The sequence below is a fragment of the Grus americana genome, chromosome 2 (genome assembly GCF_028858705.1).
Source record: "Grus americana isolate bGruAme1 chromosome 2, bGruAme1.mat, whole genome shotgun sequence".
Taxonomy (NCBI): domain Eukaryota; kingdom Metazoa; phylum Chordata; class Aves; order Gruiformes; family Gruidae; genus Grus; species Grus americana.
Window position 1 is genome coordinate 19,762,555 of NC_072853.1, and position 21,945 is coordinate 19,784,499.

A 21,945-nucleotide genomic window follows, 5' to 3' on the forward strand; every position below is an offset into this window, starting at 1 on the left:
TATCCTGATGCATAGCATAATCCTAATGTGATGTGATGGAAAAGTTATTTGCAAGTATTATATGAATTACTACAGCTTTTCTTTGCTAGCTAATCACAATTGTTACTTCTGTAACTTATTGAATACAATAACCACTCTAGGAAAGTTGAGAAATTATATGTCAGCTTGAACATACCAGTTGTGTAAGAGAATAGGCTAAAATTCTTTTTAATTTAGAAGTGAGTTTTTATGAACTAGTTTGAGTACAATTCTGTGGCTTTCATTTCTTTTAAAGTCTCTATATTCTTACTAGTACTAGAGTTATCATTGGTAAGTGATTAATTATATGGGAATGCTAGGGGAAAAGAAGTGCAAAGCCTTTCTTAATGCAAAATGTAATTAGCGCTGTAAAATGGAAGGGAAAAATTGCTGAAATATCAATTCTAGAACACTCATGTTTTAAGTAAATAGAAACCAACTCAATGGTGAAATTCTACCACCTTTTCCACACATGAGGAAATGATGCTTCGTAACCCACTTTTTTCCAAATATGCTCAACTGCACAAAGAAACTGATGAATTGCTACTGAGATTTGTTATTCTTAATTTGTCTGTAATACTTACTGAAAGTGCAAAATACTTCATGAAATCTTAGTGCGTGACTATTTGCTTATAGGATACTGCTTTACAAAAACCAAGAGAAGTTTTCAGGCTACCTACAGACTTGACAGCTTATGATAATCGCCTTTGTGCCTCAATACACTTCTCATCTTCCACATGGGTTACCCTTTCTGATGGTACAGGAAGACTGTATTTAATTAAATCAGGCAAGCGTGGAAGCAGTGCATCTGAAAAGTGGGAGGTAAGTCTTTCAATAACATATTTAAGAATTGTATGCCTACCAAATAATTCTTATTCTTGCATTTCATATGAGAATTGCATGTATGTAAGGTTGTGAAGAATTAAGCTTTAAATCATAACTCTGTATCAGTGATACAGGATTGTGTTCAAGTATAAAAATAATTGATTTTTATACTGATGAATAAATGATTTCTTTGTGCCTTTTGACTGAAGAAGAATCTGTCTAACTAAAAGTGAGTGTTTCTAAATAGGTGGCTAAGTGCTTGTCTAGCTGAATTTTTTTCTAAAAACCTTTTCCTCTTTCCCTTCCCTATTCATATGTGTCTGTCTAGGATTTTCCCCCCATCTTTTATTGTTTGCTGTTTCAACTGGTCTGTGGAATAATAGATACTTTTTTAAAAGTCTGAAGTTGTTGTCAACCAAGCTAAAAGCTACTTTTAAGTCAGGAGATTTCTGGTTTGTGTGATGTGTGTCTGTGTGGATGTAATCATGCTTAAAATATTTACCATTTCATTTGCCCCATCTTAAAAATGCATTCACAGAGACTAGAATAAAAATTAAACAAAACTGCTGATTAAAAAGCTTTGCTAAGTTTTCCTCAGGGTTACCTGCAGAGCAGGTATAATGTAAGCAATATTATCTCCGCCTCTCTGGTAGGGAAAATCTTCATACTGTGCACTTAGCTATGGAAAATTATTGGTGCTTAATATTTTCGCTTAAAATTGTTGTAACTGAAGTATGTTTTTAAGTTTCTCATTATTAAATTCTTTGCATAATTAATTCTGTTAAAGAGTCTTGATAAGGAGCATTTTTTGATCCATGTTGAAGTGATCTTACTACACTAATAATGGTATTGGTTATCCTGCTTGGACACAACAAATATAATTAAGTTACATTTCTACCTGAGCTACTGTGAGTGATTAGTTCCCCTTTATTCATAAAGGATGAATCTGGGATAAAGTGCCCACAGTTTGCATGTATTTTCTTTATTAGAGTGCAGTTTCCTAAACAATCAAGGAGTTTTTAGTATTGGCAGGAGCTCAGGTATATGTCTTGAAATGGAAGATTTCAGCATGATGGATTAGCTCCTTCCTCTACGTCCTTTGAGAGTTCCGTAACTAGGAAATTGGTCGTCCTGTTCTTTAGACAGTTGGCAATAAATACCAACTGATTTTTATTCCATTGTGTGTGAGAATGCTGAAACATAAATAAGTTACATTGCAGTTGTCTGTGTAACAAGAACATGAGATTTGTATGTTGAGGTTCTGTCACCATTTAAATTCGCTTTTTGAGTATTTAGAGCACACAGTAGTTTACAGTGATGTTAACATCCTAACCCCATAAATCCTCAAACCTTATCAGGTTTCAGCAACTGTTCCAGCTCAGGCTGGATTGAGCCTATACTCATTCAGCCACTGTAGCTTGAATTCTTTGTCATCTGTTCTTTCATTTTCATGTGTTAATGTTCTAGCAAATAAAGAACGGTTTATTTCTTCTTCTCTGCTGTTTGGATTAATTTTGTTCTTATCTTCTTGGGGGTTTTGCTGAATGAGTACTTTTTTGAGAAAAGCTGAAATACATAGTTTCTAGAATTAAAACTTCCAGCTATAGGTACCAACTGCTAAATGTCTCAAGGTACAAGATGTGCAGTCCTTCTGTGTGAAATTATTTCATGTTTACAGTGGCGCTTATTAGCATATCTAGACCCATCCAAATATGGATGGACTTTTCCAAACTGGATATGTAAAAATTCAAAAACTTCTAACCCTAGCTCCTCCTAAATATGAATATTATACTCCTTCATTTAGTTACAGGGTTTTGTTTCTTACTCCCCTTCATAAAACTTTATAGAGAAGGAAAATTGAATCTCTTTGTAAAGACAGTAGCCAAATAAATAGAGCCCCCCTCCCCTTAGTACTGGTTGATGATTAAATACTGGCAGGATTGCACTGGACCGTTTTATCTCCTTGCTTGCATATGTCAAGGTCTACAAAGATTATCAGGATGTTGGGATGTGTAGAGAAGTAGTGGTGAAAAGTCTACATTTTCATCTTGAGCGTGAAACTATTTTCCCCAGTTTATATGCTGTCTTCATGGATCCTGTTCTGTTCATTAGTTGTTGTGCCTCTACTTATTGCAGTAATAAAACAGCCATAATGCAGATGATTTTGTGGATCTTTGTGTAATGGGCCATTATAATGATTTTATAATAGAAACAATGATAACTAAAAGCATTTCAGAACAGTGGCTTGATAGCCAAGGAGGGAGGAACCAGAAGTGTATGACATTGATGGATTCATGTTGGCAGAGAAGTTTGTGGCAAGCAAAATTTAACTGCTTTGACATTCTCTGAAGCCTTTCATAGCTTTCTAAGAAAGAGTAAGACTTCCAGTTTTAACTCACTGACTTTTCATTACAATTTTGTCTTCTAGATTGTGTTTAATGAAGAACTAGGAAATCCATTTGTTATAGCACACAGTGTTTCATTTGTAAAATCTGATATGCATTCAGTAGCTGTGCTGCTGCTTAGGGTAGAAAAAGATGAATTGGACACAAAAGGAAGTGGCTTTCATATTACCTTGGAATGGGTTACAATTGCAGAGATAAGCAAAGAGGGTAAGTGTTTTACATTTATATTACTGGTGAGTAATTTAAAAAAAAAAAATAGAAGTCATGCTTTTATTCTTTGTCTTAGAGGTTGATTGTTCCTCAGGTTCTGATATTTCTTTTCCTCAAAACTTCATCTTGGATTTTACATAGGTAATTTTTTTTTATTTTTTATTTTTTTTCATTTTGAGATAGTTCTTGGTTGTAGTCTTAAATTCTAACAAACATTTGGAAGACAGGAAGTAAGTAACCAACAACATGTGTGGTTAGTGTAATTAGAAAACAAGACAGAACTTTGTGACATTATGAAATGCAATTCCCATTTAGCTTGATCTGGTAAGATCGAGGTTATAAAGAACTATTTCTAACTAATGTCTGTTAGACTTTTCAAAATGTTGTACAGCTGGAAAGACTGTGATATTATCTTGTTCTTTATTTTCCAAAAAGTATAATTTTGATACCAATGGAAACAAGTTCTTTAACTACTTGAACTTAAACTGTTGATTGCATACTGCGATGTTACTATCCAAATGTTCCTCGGTCTCCTACATACACAGTATGGATAGGAGAAAAAGTGGCTTTATTCATGTTGTCTGCTGTTGAAATCTTGGGTGATGGAAATATTTCTAAGAGAGCCAGAAAGCCATGTGAGATTGCCTTACGCTTTAGTGGCCAGCTCAACAAGAGAAAGAAACCTCTGAACATTATTGGTTATATCTTGTAAGAAAAATTAAATCAGTAATACTGCCAGTCTAGAACTGAAGACCATTGCTTAAAGAGAGCACTAACACAAACTTTTATTATACTTTCTAATACTGTAGATTTTCATAAATCTATTGTACAGTGTTGTTTATAATTTAAGACAAATGTTCATAGAATGAAACTTTTTCCATAAAACTGGATTTAAAAATCTTTCAAAAAATTTTGCCAATTCTCCAGCATTTACAAAGAACAGACAAAATTTTTGTAATTACAGTCAGCAGAGATGTAAATAACAAGATTTAAAGCAAACCTTAATTATGAAGAGGAGAAATTTTTGATTAATCAGTGATGTATGAACTGGTCTCGAAGATAAAAACTGTTTTGAGGAATTGCAATGCTTCACATCCTCTTTCATCAGTAGGCAGTTGCTATGCTTAACTTTTCTTGAAACTCTGTCTGTGGGTACAGTTTACCAAATCAGATTGCAGTAAAAATATGTAGTTAATCAACAAGCCATTTCTCAAATTACAAAAATCTATGCTTGATCAAAGCAAAACCTTAAAATGTAGTTATGTCTCTTGACACCAACAACTGTGACAGTCTCTGCCATGTCTGGTTGGCTAGACAAAGTGATCACACTTACCACTATTGTATCACCAAAGAACAAAAAATGGAAGCATGAAAATAAATCTGAATGGAGGCAGTGGTTAGGTCTGCTCACATCTTGTGTGGTACTTCAGAGGGTTGTGACAAAGGTATGCCCTTCCAAAGTTTGTTGTGTTCTTTAGTTAACTAATGTTTTAGGAATTCTTAATGTAAAAGCTTGAAATGAAGAACTACCACGCTGCTTTATTGGACTCTGCAAATGTAACATGCTTAGCTTTCTTCTGACCTTCTTTACAAGAAACATCATGTAGTATAAACTTACTGAAAAGATCACAAAGACTTACTTAAAAAATTTAAAAGTGTTGATGATTGAAAATACTCCGTAAAAGGTTTGGTCACACAATGACAAGTTGCGAAGTTGTAGAGCCTTTAAGAAGTGAGCCAATGCTGTAAGAGAGACATGCAAACAAATGTGATATGTTTCAGTGCACGCTTAAATTTGGTCAGTTAAATAACAGGTCGTTCAATGAGTGACTAACTACCCACTACAACGGACATACTCTTTCTGGTCAGGTAGCTAAGACGAAGTAATTTGTTAATCTTTTAAAGCAGGTTAGCCTGTTGTCTGGAGTCTTCTGATTGTATAGATCTCTGTCTCTAATTAGAATGGTTGAATCTCTTCAGTTAATACCCACTTGCCCCTGCCCTGACCAAACTTTTTAGGAAAAAGGAGAGGGGGGGCTTTAATTAACACCACCAAGTACCAGAATTACATTATAGTCTGATTATTACTCTTTACTCCACTTCTTGCTTAGCAAACAAGATAACCAGTTGACAGGACCTAAATTATACACGACTTATCCATTATTATCTCTATTCTCCTATGACTTAGATGTTTCTCTAAGCTAAACATTGAGGTCAAACAGGAACACATTTTGGAGTACCAGAGTGGTATGGATGATTTTTACCATCATAATCTGGTCTTGTCTAATGTCTCTGCTAACGAGTTCCCAGCTTCTTTCACGTAAAATTGTAATTACAAGTACAATCATCTCTTTTAATGAAGAGATGGAGCATAAATGTGAAAACCTAAACAATTCCTGGGGATAATTTTATCACCCGTGAGAATTTTATCAAGTTTCTGCTAAAAATCCATTCGTACAATCTGTTGTTTTTTCAGAAGTTGATCAATTACTGAGGACTCTGTGGGCAGGTAGATTCTAATCAGAAAAAACCCAAACTTTGTCCTAGAACCTGTCACCTTACTGGTGTTTTGAGCCATCAGTACTTGTGCTTGGGAGCACAGTAGTTAAAATCTGGAACCTCCCTTTTAAAGGGCAGTGTTTTACAAAAGTTGAGGAAGATGGGCATTTGCCATTATTCATAAAGTTTTACCACTAGCTATATCATTGCTTCTCAAGTTTTTACAGCAACTCAAAAAGTATTTGGAAAACTTGTTTGTACAGAGGCTGTGAGTGGTCTTATAAATTGTTGGGCTAGCTGTGATCAACAAAGACATAATAAGAAAAAAAGGCAATATTAGATTAATTTTTGGGTCTGCATATTTAACAAACTCATTGGAAAACAAAAGAAATATTTTTTTCAAACTATGGTACTGTGATTTAACTGGTAGGATTGCTTAGTATTTTTAAGTGTAATGAGATTCTCTTATAATAATCTGTCTTCTGGAAAAATACTATGGCTAAGATTTTAAATTTTTTTTTTAATTTTATAGGTGATCATAGATACGAAATCTTTAAAAGGAGAGTTTTACAAGGAAAATCAGTCCCCCATTATGCAGCAATAGAGCCGAGTGGGAATGGTCTAATGATTGTCTCCTACAAACCATTCAGATTTATGCAAGATGAAGATGACAAATTAGAAGAAAATGACGATGCAGAAGCAACAAATGAAAAGAAAGGTAAGATTTATCTGGCAGATTATGATAGGCTGCTCTCTCTTTTGTCTTAGAAAATAGCTGGTCAGTTTAGCACCTATAAGTTGTTCAGCTTTCTTATAAATTAAGACTTTCACTATCAGATATGATCTGTGTCAAAGTTTAGAATTTTGAAGGCTGTCATATCTCAGATGCTGACAGTTTCTGGGAAGTATATTTGTAGCACCTGTGACTGATCCATTGCAAACAAGAAACTTGTGGTAATGAGCAACAGTGGTAAGTCTTTCCAGAGTCACAGTTGCTGACATGAAATTTAGATTAACTAAATCTTGTACTGTGTTGTGACAACTCTAGAGCTTCCAAAGGGTCTATCCATACTTTACTTTTCCTCTAAATAGAGAGGTAACATGTACAAGATGGCTGTTTAGAAAATGAATGCACCTCTATTTGTGTTTTCTGTCATTAACTGTCCACTGCCCAGTCATGCTGTCATGGCCTTCCTTTTGTATAAATATTTCTCTTAAAAGGCCGTTTCTTGTAGCAGTTTAACAATCAAGATAGGCAACAGGCAGATTGTAGACCCAGGAGCAAAAGTCAAGAATTACCTCTAGGCAGGCAGTTTTATTTCACCTCTATCAAGTGAGGCAGATGAAGACTACTTGGTTTTCTAAAATCATTTCTGCTGAATGTTCAGCATAGCTTCTGGCAAAATAGGTAAGAAAAAAACGTTCACGTCTCTGAATGGCATATACTTCTGAGCATGCAGTAGCTTGTCAGTACCGCTGCACCTGATGTCTCTTCAAACAAATTGTTAATCATTAATGTTTCAGGGCATTTAAGTACATTTTGGTTATCAATTTTGTAATGCTACAGTAAACTTAGAGTAAGATTTAATGCCCATTGTATAACTATCAGCATACTTGAGTATAGACACGAATATAAATTGCTCTCCAGGCGAGGGACACAAATGAATTTGATTGCTTAAAAAAAATGCTTCTCCATTTTATAATCAGCATATATTTTATGTAAATTGTTCAGAGTAAAAGTTAATGTCCGCTCTTCCACAAATTTCTATTCTGTATCTCCCAGCATTGCACACTGTGGAATCCAAGACAGCATTTGTAATCTACTTTGTATTTTTCTGCATGTTTCCAATTGTAGACCCTCTGTATTACTGGCAGCAGACTGAAGATGATGTGACAATAACAATTCACATTCCTGAAGACATGACTAAGGATGACATAAAAGTACGCTTTTCCCCTGACAACATATGTGTCATACTGAAAGACCAGCCTCCTTTGATGGAAGGAAAACTCTATTCATCTGTGGACCATGAAAGCTGCACATGGATAATTAGAGAGAACAAAAGGTGTTGTATATGGTTTTTAGTTTTCCTATTGGTAGGAATTGATTTCAAAGTGTATACCATATCTCTGACTTCCGGCCCCTCTGGGAATGTACTCATTTAATGCTAACATCCTGCATCCCTCCTTACAGGAATCTATCTCCTCTGCTGAAAATAGTTCACTGGGTTTTGCAATGCTGTCTCACAATACTGTTTCTTTAGCTAACAACAACCTAGAACAGCCTTTCCAAAATAATAAATTATTTCAGAAAAAAATATGTATAACTGCCTGTACTGACCGCTATACCTGTATGAGACCAGGAAATTAAAGAGTTTCTGTTGCTGAGCTGTGAACCACAGTTCTTTGCAACATTAGGATACATTGATAGTCATAATGTTAACCTCCTGGCACTGTTTTCACATACTTTGCCTGTGTTTATTGGCAGCCAGAGTTAATGTCCTCTTCTAATGTTGTCAGTTGCCTTTCTAAAACAGTGGTTGATGATATCAGCTACTGGAGATTAACCCATGCATGTCTGCGTGACTACCTGGTTTTTTGTTCTGTTTGAGAATAATCTTGTCCATTCACTTCTTGTTGATTATAGTGGAAAAGTGATTAGGTAAACTGTTAAATGATTTTCATAAAGACAGTATATCATATAGTTATGAAACTTTGGTGATAAATTCTATAAGTAAATTCATTAATATTTTGAAGTGTTAAAGAAAACCCACATTTTTTCCAAATAGCCAGAAAGCAAAAACAGGTATCAAAATGTTAAAAATAGCTTTGTAAGCAAAGTAAATTGAATTGATTCAACAATTTTTTTCACTAAATTTTAGGATTGATGAGCCTGACTTTTACCCTGTTGTATGTGTTAATAATTTCTCTTCTACTTCTGTTTTCCACAAACAGAAGCTTTATTGGTAATAGTGTAACAGAAATTATTCAGGTTTGACTTATAAATTCCTCATTATATTTTCCTAATCCATTGTACATTATGTACACGATATAAAATTAATCTATGTGAATTTAACATGCTGTAGAGCTCAAATAGAAATGTTCATGGGTTTATTTGAGAAGTAAATTTTAGTTATTTATTTCTTTCTGAAATAAAAACACCGAAGAATGGAGAGGGGTAAAAAAAAGAATTCAGAGCTCCCTAAACAGTAGTCAAATTTACTTTTTTTAATTTATTTATTTACTTTCAAAACCTGATACCTCTAGAATTTTAGTTCTATGGTAGAGAATTGTAACCTAATTTTGGACATCTAATTTTGCTTTCTACTTAGACTCTATATTGTTGTTAGAGCCTCTGGAGGGCCCTTCAGAGCCGTAAACTGATCTCAGTGACAAGACGTGTTCAACCATTGTTTTAGGGGTTTTTGTGGGTGCAAATTGTCTACAACATTTGCATCAATAAAAGTGCTTCATATCTGGAAGGTGACATCAGTATTCAGATTTATTTCCACATGTGTTTCTGCATATGTAAAAGGGAGCACGAAATCCCCATATATTTGGAAATGTACCCTTCTGAGTTTTCTGCTTGAGACTTGAAGCTAAAAGCTTGTGTTATAAGCCACTTTCTTTGTTGCAGTTAACAGATGCAGTGAACACTTACATGTACTGTTTTCTCCTCCCTTGTAGGACGTGAACTAAGAGAGCTGTTGCATGCTTAAATACTGCTAAACATGCTCCTCTTGATCCTTCCACAAGTCTTTGTTCATGTTTTGCAGTTGTACTTTCCCTTGTGCTACCTGGTCAGAACAGCTAGAACTGAAGCACTATCTAAATGGTTCAGAGTAAGACTTAAGTTGTGATGAATAAAATGCAGTATGTGCATTACAAAAAAAAAAAAAAAAAGTAATTGATCCATGCTTTAATGATCTTGCTCTTCTCTAAGCCCATATTACCTGTAAAAGTACATTGGAATTTTTATAGCTTCTCTTGCCAATTGTACTGGTGGGTTTCTGTTTGTCTGAGGGAGGTGGGTTTGGAGTCTGGAACAGACTAAACATTTTCTGCTCTAAGAACTTTTTGATTATATTCTGAACTTTGAAAAGTTCATAGTTTTACTATCTGTAACTCAGGGTATCATTTATTTAACCTAGAGGTGTGTTTCCTTATTTGGAAGTCTTGTATTAGTCTCTTAAATGTTCAAGTAGGGATTTGTGCATAAGTCCACAGCTGTCAGGTATCAATATATATAGTCTTATTGTAAGATAGAGTTGTCCAAGTTTTTCAAGTATTCTCTTTGTATTATTAGGTAAAGTTTTCTAACAAGTGCTAGCCATCTATACATTTGATAGTTATAGTAGCCTTAGTTAATATCACAGCTATTATAATTAATGCGTAATCAGAAAAGAAGTTCAGAGTAGTAGAAGTGTCCATACTTAAATAAGAATGAACTTAAATCAGTTGTTTTTCAGTGTCTGTTACAGTACTAAATTTGTGATGCTTAATTTTTTTTTTCTTAAACTTGTTAGGCTCCATATTTGCAGTAGTTGGCTATAGGATGAAAAGTTAAATTTTTTTAACTAACTACCTCTGGTACTTCTTTTAAGATATAGAAGATATTTGGATATAGAAGGTATTTGTGCTGGTTTGTTCACCCAACCAAAATAAGACTATGAGCTGCAGCTGTTACATGTTGCTCTGTCAGAGTCCAATACTCTCTGACCAGGTTCTTTTAGATATTCCACGCATGGAGGGTATAATCATCAAATTCACTTATTTGAAGACAATTCATATTACACAGGATTTCTGATTTAGCAGAGTGATACAAAATACATTTATATTGAGTTTTCAATGTAAGTTAGACTTAGCAAAATATAGCAATTGCAATGCACGGTTTAGTCAGAATACCAACGTGATTCCCATTACCAGTCCCTACAATATGCTCACCATCACGACGCTGGGCGTCCCCGCTTTCCGGAAGGAATATGTGGATGAATCCAGCTCCAGCCTGTTGTTCTTTTCCAAAGTCTTTTGTCAGTTGTCTAGCTGTCTGAGCCACGTATTCACTCCGCCATGCTGGTCTGGTTAACTCAGGGAGATACTCACACTCTTTTAATGAACTCAAGGAGTTGATCCACGCAGCTGTTGATAGCTTTTTGATTAGATAGCTTTTTGTATAAAACAAAGGCCACCGTTTGCATTGAGATAAGGTCAGCTTCTTTGCGTTTTTTGCTGAGTTTCATGGGCACATTGCCCTTGCCCATCTCCACCAGTGATCTTCTGTTGTAGGGGTTTGTTCCGTGAGTCACATTCCACCCCTTGGTGTTTAGTCTGTCACAGGCTCTGTGACATGTAACACTTTTGCAGACTGGAAGCTTTTGGTCCACAGAGTTTCCTGCGGAGTTTCTCCTGAAGAATTTCCAATTTAGTTTCCTCTAAGAGGTTTTGCGATTCACAAACTTTAATCCTATAAACTGGAACCAGCATGCAGTAAGTAGGGAGAATACAGATTTATTTCAATGGCACAGTAATGTTCCCAACCATAATGTTATGGAGAATATGCCCATCTAAGGAAGGATCGTGAGAATACTCAGTGAAAAATAAACTTTATATTAATCATAGCTTTCTGACACAATGAAGTCTGAATTTCAGGTAGAAAAAAAGGAAAAAAGTTACTACAGTTTCAAATTACAACTTTTAAATACATAGATTTTCCCTACCATTCCCCAAGTGTGGAAATTAGGGAGCCAAGTGTTATACATCTGAGATATTGTATCTTATGATAGTTTTGCCTATTGCTTTGTATGTAATAAATATGACAGTAGTTATTCTTGCCATTAGAATAGTTTAAAATACAAAGTGAAAAAAGGTGATAGAGGTAATACTGATTTCTGGGTGCTTGGACAAGCTTGATGTCAATTTTTTCATTAATACATTGTTTGAACTTCTATGTGAAGTATATAGGTGTATATACCTTGTGAGATTTGGCTATAATAAGAAAACTAATGTAGCATTTTCTGCAAGATGTTCCCAGTTAAAAATTTTTGTCAATCTGATAGTCATATGGTTTAGTTTTAGGCAGTCCTGTGAGGGGCAGGGAGTTGGACTCGATGATCCTTATGGGTCCCTTCCAACTTGTCACGTTCTATGATTTTCCTTTGGTTTCCCTCATAAAAAATCTTGGCTATTTCCCAAAAGGTTAACTGTAAAAGATAGTTATTCTCCAAACAATAATTAAAGGGACTAATATTTGTGTATAGATTATACTAATACTATATACTAAAATGTGACTTTTCACTTGTTGAAAAAACCTCAACTGAGTAATTCAATTTTTTAATTACTCAAGTGAGCAATATTGCGTGAATCTCAGGCTTCTATTTTAATGGTCAATAGTAATTACACATTTCAATATAAGAAGTAGCACTCGATTCTGAATGCTGGTACTGCAGTACCACTTTAAATTTGTTGATTAAAAGTCTCAAACTTGTTCCAATTATCTCTGTAAAAGTATGCTGTTTCTAACACCAATGTAATTGCTTCAGAAAGCAATCCAGAGTTCACCGAATAGTTATTGCTATGATGCAGTGGTTAGTACCTTAGAAGGTTTTCCTGTTCTAAAAAAAAGTTAAGATAATAAAACTAACTCGTTTTATCATTATGGCCATGTGTTGGTCTAACGCAGTAATTAAATGGTATTACTGTGTTGGTGCATTGGGCTGTCTCTTGTTTTCCGTTTATTTAGTTTAGTTATTTCTAATGGTTATACCAGATTCTCTTAAGTTTGTTTGGGTTTGGGGTGTTTTTTTCTTTTTACAGGTTACAGAAATCGTATCTCTTCTGAGAGATTTTTGATATACAATGTAGGTAATTAACTGTTGTAGTACTTCTGAGGTCTATAAAACACAAGTATTTTTGTCCTAGCTGTTGTATAAAAGTAGTGTGCACTTAAGTAGCCCTAGTAAGTACTTCTTAGGTTTCAAATAAACCTCTGTAGTAAAATTCTGTCATCATTTGAATAGATATCTTTACAGGTGATCTCCTATGGTATTTAAAATATTTTAATAAGACTACTTCAGGGGAAACTACATTTAAATTGAAAATTCTGAGGACGTTTACATGAATACATTCTCTTTTGATATTAGGCTTTTAGAAATCACATGTCCTTGGTCTGCTTTTCTTTAGAATATTTTCTGTTAGAATAGTTGATTTTATAAATTGAATACTAATGTTTTCTGTTATGTGTTTTTCATTATTAATTCAGTTTGGAGAGGAGAAGTGCTCAAATCTACATTTAGAGCTTTTTGAGTAATCTGAGAAATAGGTGTAGTGTTTTCATGTACTACTCTTTATCTTCTGTTTGCATTTTAGTTTGGAAATTTCTCTAATTAAGAAAAATGAGGGACCCAGGTGGCCAGAGCTAATAGTTGGTGACACAAGAGGGGAATTCATTATGGACTCTTCCCAATGCTCTGCAATAACTGAAAGCCTGATGCACCTTACCTCTGAAGTAATGGTAAGGAGTTGAAAATAAAACATTTAAAATTCTTGTACATTTGCATGTTGTCTTTTCTTGATATCCTAATTTGCACTTCATTGACATGGCTTATCAGTTCATTTGCTCTTCAGAATCGTAACTCTACATTCATTTTTAACTGAGACTGTTAACAAACTAATGGCATTCAAGTTGTGAATATACTTTGAACAGTAATATCATCTTCATGGGGAATTGAATTTAGCTTACAGGATAGAGTCTGTGCACCAAAACAGAAGCTCGATTTAACACTGAAAATAAATTTTTTTCCTGCCACTTAACGATATGGCGGTTTGTTTTAAAGGAGTTGATTTAAGTAATTTTGAAGGAAGTCTGTTTCTTGTTTATCAATAGGTTAGCAACACTTTTATACTGTCTTCCTAGGGATACTGCACTTGACTTAGAGACTGTGAGTGTAAATGACATTTTTAAAAGGAAAATTTAGGAAAGCATAAGCATGACTCATGAACTTTTTGCCATTATTGTTATATGGGGAGTCTACTTAAAATAAAATGTAATTTTTAGCTGCTGTTTGCATGATACATCCCCTTTTTGTTTAATTAGAAAATAGCATCTCATTTAAAACTTGTGAAGTGTAACTCCCTATTGGTCTTGGTACATTAGTTTTGGATTATTACTTTTTTTTAATGAGGTTGAAAAGTGTTATTAAAATAAATTCTCTTCAGTGCTTAAATTGATTTCCTTCCTCTCTCCCAAACTATTTGTGGGCAAGATATTGTAGTACATCTTTTGACCATTGCTTTATTGGAAACTTCAAATTTCTTTTCTTTTGTAACTCATACTGAGTTTAAAGTGATGGGGTTTTTTTTTGTCACAACTTTTCAGCTTGTGTGCAATAATGATCATGTAAAAAAAAAATCTTAGGTAACTGTTCATTTAAATAAATGTTAAGTATTTCGTTATACTGCAACTTCAGCTACATATGTATAATAAAGGCACGGATTCTTTTTGGCCGTCTCGATTGCTTATGGTAATGATGTTTACCTGGAAGGTTTTTTTAAAAACCAGAGACCATCAAGAATGCTTGGTAGAAGAGAGGTGAATGCCAAAGTCTAGCCTCTAAAGAGACAGATACCCTGTTTTAAGTCTTGTGCGTTAGCCTGCAGTATATGATACCATTTTCCTGGTTTCTGTCATTTAAGGACGTTTCTTTGTTATCTCTTCATATTTTTTTCTTTAAACTTAAATTGTCTTAGCAATTAAAAAAAATTGTGCTGATCTCCTTCACTTTGCAGAATGAACCAAATAAAATTTCTTAATAATCAGCTGAAATGGATGAAAAAATGAGCACAGGAACTCAAGAACTCCTGACCCTGTCAGATGAATTGAGTCAGTGCCCTGTCTAATCTTTCCTTGAATATTGTGGCCTCAGCTTTCAGCTTATATTAGTTGTCAAAATGGTGTCTTTTTTGTGCAAGAAGCGACATTAATTCATACTTAACGAGGAAGTGTATATTTTTGTCTTCTGTTAAATAAAGGTCCCTTTCTAATTTCATGAAATTAGTTCTTAATCACAAAGGTAACATAGCTTGGTGGTTTTGAAAATTATCCAAGGAAGATGTCATTAGCAGAAGTAAGCTGTTTCTGTATGCAGTAGTGTTAGATCTTGCTCTGGAATTACTAGTAAAAGTGATTTTTTTTTTTTTTCCTTTCTTTGACTTGTGGGATGTGAAAAAATACATGTGCTTTCTTCTTGTTTTGAGTGCATTGAAAAATATGCGTAACAACATTATTAATTTAAAATAATTATTAGCAAAGCTAAAAGGAGGCATGTATTTAGAGCTACTTACGAAGTGAATTAATCTATTTTTTAAATATCATTTCTGATGGCAATCTGAAAGAAGCTTACACTGATTTAAATTTACTAAACCTGCGTAGGTTTTCAGAATTGTGTACTTTTACTACTTACAGAAGGGAATTTATTGTCCATTTTTTAGTGGCTTATGTACCTTATGTAAACTGAAGTGGATGATGTTGTACATACGACTCATGCTATCCTCCCCCACAGAAATGGCTCTATTTATTTTGAATAAGTACATAATAGCTTGATCTTTATGTAAGGATATGCAAATGATTCTTCCTGTTCTATTTTTTTTCTTTATGAAAAAGGATTTGTTTATATACACGCATTTTTTTCAGTAGCTTGGATTTTCAGTGTAGTTCATTGTCTTTTTATTTCAGAATCCAAACCCTGAAAAGGAAAACCCACCTTGTAATGCTCAAGAATTAGAAGAATGTGATGCTTTTCTGGAAGATAGCGCAAGCTTGTGCAGATTTGATGGTGATACCTTGAAAGTTACTCATGTAGTAAGTGCTGCAAATTATTACAGAAATATTTTTAAACATTTTTTTATGATATGCAAGTTGAATTCTATTGTCAGAACAAAAAATCAGTGCAAACTCTTGAAACCACATAAATTTCTTCCGTAATGTAAAATCACAGTACAAACAGAAATTATCAACCAATATGTGTTCTTCAGTGTTATTTCAATGTAAAAACAAGGCTACTTTTACTCTGATTTAAAATAGATATATACTTTCACAAGTGAGCCATTTGAAAAAGCAAAGTTATGTCAGAATAATTGTAAGAAAGGGGTCTTTTTCAGTGACATAAAATTCTTCTAGATTCCTTAGCTTGCATTTTACTCAGTAACTTTTCAGATATTCTGATAGAATGTTGACCCTTTTTACTAAGGAGCTGGAGCATAGATCATTTTATACTTGTTTGTCAGTCACGCTGGAAATGCAGTAGTATTTATGACATACAGTTTGCCTTCTGTGTTACGTAGATTAATATATATACTACCATATGTTTGAGTTCTGTATTATGCATCCTGTTAAATTGCAGGTGTGTATGACAAAATGCACAAAAATGAGTAGTTGAAAAAATGCTGAAAGATGCCTGAAGTACAAAGTGGTGCTGTGTGCTTGCAGTAGGGAAACCGAGGCATCCCAATACTTAGCAAAATTGGGGTGGCTTAAGGGAAGAGACTGCTTGTGTTTACAAACAAAAGAAGAGAGTATTCCCAGTGATCTGTGGAGCAAGGAGAAAATAGGAAATGGGCTACGTAGACCTAGTCTTTGAATAGCTAATTGCAGCAGGCAATTTCAGAGAGCAGTTGATTTGCGGCAGGAGACTTTTCTGGTTGACAGAAGAACTTCCATTCATTTTCAGCTAGCTGACATACAAGGTCACTGTTTCGTTGCTCGTATGTCTATATAGAAGCATGAGTCTGCCTTCTCAGTAGGTGCCAGAATGACCTCTGTTAACTAAAACTGCATGTCATTCTGTGAAATACATCATGCTTACATCTGAGCTATGGGAGTGTGGGAGGCATGTTGTGTATTTCTGCATGTCCACTGGAGTGAAGATGCTCTAATGGTGCTAGACAAGAGAAGAGGCAAGGTCTTCCTCAAGACCTTTTCTGGTTCTGGATACTTTGCCTGAATAACTGCTTCAGGTTTGAATGGTTCTTTATTGCAGTTGAGTTTCTAATGTTCTGATAATGCTCACTAAACTTTTTTTTTTTGCATTGAGGCTGTCTGTCCAAGTGATCTGTATCTCTGTTGCATGTAAAATAGGCAACTAACCCAGCTTAAATAACATTTACAGTGTTTTTCAAAATATTGTAAATTACTTCTGGGGGGAAAAAGTAATCAAAGTTCAGAATTACTTTGCTGAGGAGCTGTACATTTGAAATATTTCTCTACATATTCCACAAACTTACTGAAACGTGGAAAAAAAATTAATTCCTATAATCTGTTCAAAACTGATGTAAAAATTAACAATAGCTAAGTAACATGACACTTGGACTTATTATACATATAAAATAATGTTATTGTTAGGACACATGTAGATTTAAATTGTATGTTGGGTGTTTGGGGGTTTTTTTACTTAACTACAGATGTTTATTAAAACCAAAATCTTGATGTTTGTAAAAATATCACCTTTCTGACATGATGCTTCTGAAAGAATATATTTTTTTAATTTTGATATGCACTTTACTAGATAAGGCATTTACAAAATACTAATAATACCCTTAAAAATATATGTAGCTGCTATTGAAAGATGTCTACGGATTACTCAGTGCTGTGTGCTGTAAGGCTTACTTCTTGACATATGTAAATAATTTATATACTGTTGTACCTTTGGCTGAAAATGGTGATTGCTGGTGACTACAAAGCTACTTTTGTGCTAATGTTTACTGTGGTGTCGTAAACATTTGTGCAGTTTTTTTATTCTCTACAAAATTACTTCTCGGTTCAAAGAAGTTTTGTAAGAGTTGATTCCTCAGAGTCTGACCCTCTCCCTTAGCTAAAGGACTGATGTATAATGAAGTGAGCTGGGGACAAGAAGGGTGTTCTGTCTGTTATCTATCTCAGAGATGATTAACTTCTGTCAGTTAAGATACAACAATAAGAAAGAGGAGACACCTATACATGGTGCCTCAGGTTGTAGAGCTTTATTGGGTGTTCATACCCAGATGTTGGCAGTGGGGCAGCTGCAGGGGTGGCCTCTGCAGGAAGAGGCTGGGCTGCCTTGTGCCAGGTGCAGGTGGTTCCAAACAGCTCCAGTGGATTCTTTGTAGGACACAGCTGAACCCATTTAAGGGTGCTAATGGGCCCTCAAGGAAAACATATTTAAGAAAGGGTAAAAGATGATGTTCAGTGGCAGCGAGAAGTGAGAAAAATGTGAGAGGAACAGCCCTGCAAACACCAAGGTCAGAGAAGGCAGGAGGGGGGAGGACATGCTCCAGGTGCTGGATCAGAGATTCCCCTGCAGCCCATGGAGAAGACCATGGTGAGGCAAGTTGTCCCACTGCAGCCCATGGAGGTTGACGGTGGAGCAGATAGCCACGCTGTATCCAATGGAGGACCCCACACCGATGTGCCCTGGAGGAAGTTGCAGCCAGTGGAGAGCCCATGCAGGAGCATATTTTCTGGAAGTAACTGTGGCTCATGGAGGACCCACACTGGAGTAGTTCATTCCTGAAGGACTGTACCCCTTGGAAAACACCCACGCTGGAGCAGTTCTTGAAGAACTGCGGTCCGTGGGAAGGACTAGCAGAGAGGAAGCTTTGTGGACTGACCACAGCCCCCATTCCCCATCTCCCCACACCACTCTGGTAGTGGGGCAGATAGTGCAGAGGGAGAGTATTTCCTTCACTGTTGGAACTGCAGAAAACCAGACGTGATTACTTACAGGGAATCTTTTCCTAACATCAGAAGTTGTAGGTTAGGATCCTCTATCCTAGAAAACCATTTCTAGTGAAAACACATTATCTGCTTGAAATGCATTAGCTACATGTAGTGTATGGAGCTGTTGATCAGTGGGGTGTAGCGTAATGTATTCAAACATTTTGTCAACTAACAAACATTAAGCTGTTGATCATCTAACTTTGGCAGTATGTATGTGTGACAGAATCTGCTATTTATTTATGCTGTGAATCAATATTTTGCATTTCTTATTTTTGTTTGTTTTCAGATTAATCTTGGAAGCAACCAGTATCTTTTCTCAGTTGTTGTGGATCCCAGAGAAATGCCATGCTTCTGCCTGAGGCATGATGTTGATGCTCTTCTCTGGCAGCCCCACTCTGACCAACCAGAAAACATGTGGGAACACATAGCAACTTTTAATGCTTTAGGTAGGAAATTAACTTCTGTGTCACACTCCTCTATCTGAGACTTTTCTATCTGAATACTTAGTATGGTTTCTGTTGGTATTTCATTTAATTGAATTTGAGTTGAAAGGTACTATAGTTCTGTTAATAGCAACACGCTAGCTTAATTTTAGAAATATTAGAACATAAGAAATAAAATATTGGTGCCTTGGGAGGAAAATAAGCCTTTTCAGACCAAACACAGGATGCAGGCACAGTACTGCATGGTAAAAAGTTGAGTTCCTTGGATAAGTGAACTTAAGTTAAAGACTTAAAAGCACAATCAGCACCTTAACACTCTCACAGAAATCATCAGGGAAACAGCTGCAGTTCATTGACATGTCTAGGTGTATATATGCTTACAGTAAGATGTTTTAATAAGTGACCTTTAGATTTTTCCTATCTTACTGTCCCAAGTGACAAATCTGAAGAATTGGAAATGATTGTTCACTGTTTCCTCTTATAAGAGCTAGGAGCATCAAATGATGCTGGTACATAGCAGATTCAAAAGAAGCTAAAAGAAATATTTCACATATGCACATCTGAGCTTTGGAACCTTCTCCTGCAAAACTTTGTGGACATGGAAAGTTTTCATGATTTGGAAAAAAAAACCAAAAAATCATTGCGACAAGAAAAATCAATCAAGGGCATCACTGCCAGCTCTAGCTCAAGAAGGCCCTAACTCTTCTGAAATTAGACTGCCAGAACAGTAGAAAATGTGATTGTGAAGCATTGTTAGTTATTGCTATATTCTTGCATTCAGGACTAAGAATTTGTTTTTAGCCACTGTTGGAACCAGAATCCTAAAGCTCAGAAGCAGAAAGTACTCTGAAAAACATGGATGCAAGAGTAAAACTTGCCATATCAGATCAAATAGGATGGCCCATGTAGCCCAGTATTGTACCTATCAAGTAAGAAACAGATAAATCTGTTTTCATGAAAATTAACCTGGTTCAGAATTTAAATCTGCTGTGACAACTACAGTCTTTGTTGCTTTCTAGGTGTTCTATAGACCGCATCCTTCAGTAATGCCAGGAGTGTGACAATTTATTCCCTCCCTCAAATACAGTTGTTTGACCACACCACTCTCAGTTAGTCTGGGCCCAAAATGAAAGGGAAGATATTAGCTGTTTTATAGAGCTCGCATAGGTTACCTTAACACATAATTGGTTTTGTTCTGAGTTTTTGCAATATATTTAGTTTTGTAATACAAATGATTTTTAATAGCCTGTTATTTTAACTTAAGATCAAATTAAGCTGTAAGCTTCTTAACAAAGACCTCTAACAAAAGAGATTAATTTCACAATTTATTCTTTGTTTACTCCTGTCAAATTCCATTATGCTGGGGAAAAAAGCGGATAATAAGGATTAAGATGTTTTTTCAAATTACAATTAGTTTCAAGTTTCTATGCTGACTCCGTAGTACTGTTTTAAGAATGTGTTTCTGTTGTTTTGAAAATAACAGGAAGGAAATAATGATATCTTTGAGCTTTCTGTACCTATAATGATAAAACCCAACATTGTTTCTCTACTTCTTTCTCCTCATTGTACTATCATTTTGCAGTATTATATTGAAGTTTACATTTCTGTGCTAATCTAGTTCACCTTTTATGTGCCAGAGGTGATAAAGTCATCAGCTTGTTTATCTACAACCAAATTTAGAAGTACTTTGCAAAAACTAGTAGTAAAAATTAGTATTTTCCAGATTAAAAGGCTAATTTTCCAAAACCTGCAGTAGTCATTATATTGACCAAAGCAATGGTAGTAGCCCTATTTCCTCCTCTTTCTGCTTGAACTTTTGGAATTAGTTTTTAACAAGCTATACAAAGATGATGATTGAAAAAGTAGTATTTTTCAGTTCAAGTCTTGGCCTGAAACATAAGGAAGGAACCAAAGGGAAACTGAAGGGACCAAGTTTTTTGTTCTGTGTATCTGTCATAACAACTTCTTGTTTGGAAAAAAAAGCAATTGGTCTTGAACAGATCTTTGCTAACTTCTGATGATTTGATGCTGCTTGAAGGAGCAGTTGCATGATCTCACCCATTCTTACCACAGTTTACTAAAGAAGCTTCTATCTTTCACTGACTACTCATTAGTTTTGCTATATAAATCCCCTGCTCCTAACTGGGTTGTATCTATAAATGAGAAAAATAGAGGACAGTGACATTTTTTAGATTTGTTTAAAAAAAAAAAAAATAAAGAGCCTATGATTTCTTTCTGGGAAGTCCCATTTAAATACAAGTCCCCTGGCTCAAAAGCCTGTCTTACCTGCAGGCCTATTCTTAAATTCTCCTTTTATTGTTAGTGCCAGTGTTTAAATATATGAATTGAATTAATGAACTTACACTTGGAAAGTTTTTCTGGCTATCCTAATATTTCCTAGTACAGCAATCATGTCAATTGATAGTCTAGCTATATATTTACTAATTATTTTATAGTGAAAACTTTCAAGCCAGATTTGAACAGAGATTGTGTTTTGAGGACAGTAGCAAGCATTTGTAAATTTAGAGGTCTGAGGGTTAACATTTTAAAAAATGAAACAACCAAAACACCCTGAAGGTACGAAAATGCACTGTTCTAGGCACTGCACAGCTGCTTGCTCTCCTCCTGTTCCCCCTTCCTGCCCCCAGTGGGACAGAGGAGAGAATGGGAAGAACAAAAGCAAGAAAGCTCATGGCTTGAGCTCTTCCGTCAGTCTGGGTCAGCTGTGCCTTCCCAACTTCTGCACCCCCAACTTATGGGGCGGGGGAAGTTGGAAAAAAAGAGAAAGTCGTGACTGTGT

General features: G+C 35.2%; 1 protein-coding gene across 4 annotated transcripts in view; it reads left to right on the top strand.

Moving 5' to 3' along the window:
• NUDCD1 (NudC domain containing 1) overlaps window positions 1-21,945 on the top strand; it is a 43,746-nt gene that overhangs the window by 17,804 nt on the left and 3,997 nt on the right. For all 4 annotated transcript variants that reach the window (XM_054814812.1, XM_054814813.1, XM_054814814.1 and 1 more), the window contains 7 exons: window positions 655-840; window positions 3,272-3,455; window positions 6,490-6,675; window positions 7,813-8,020; window positions 13,320-13,464; window positions 15,685-15,810; window positions 18,989-19,148. In XM_054814812.1, the coding sequence (XP_054670787.1) occupies window positions 655-840; window positions 3,272-3,455; window positions 6,490-6,675; window positions 7,813-8,020; window positions 13,320-13,464; window positions 15,685-15,810; window positions 18,989-19,148 (1,195 nt within the window). The remainder of the gene's footprint in view (window positions 1-654; window positions 841-3,271; window positions 3,456-6,489; window positions 6,676-7,812; window positions 8,021-13,319; window positions 13,465-15,684; window positions 15,811-18,988; window positions 19,149-21,945) is intronic.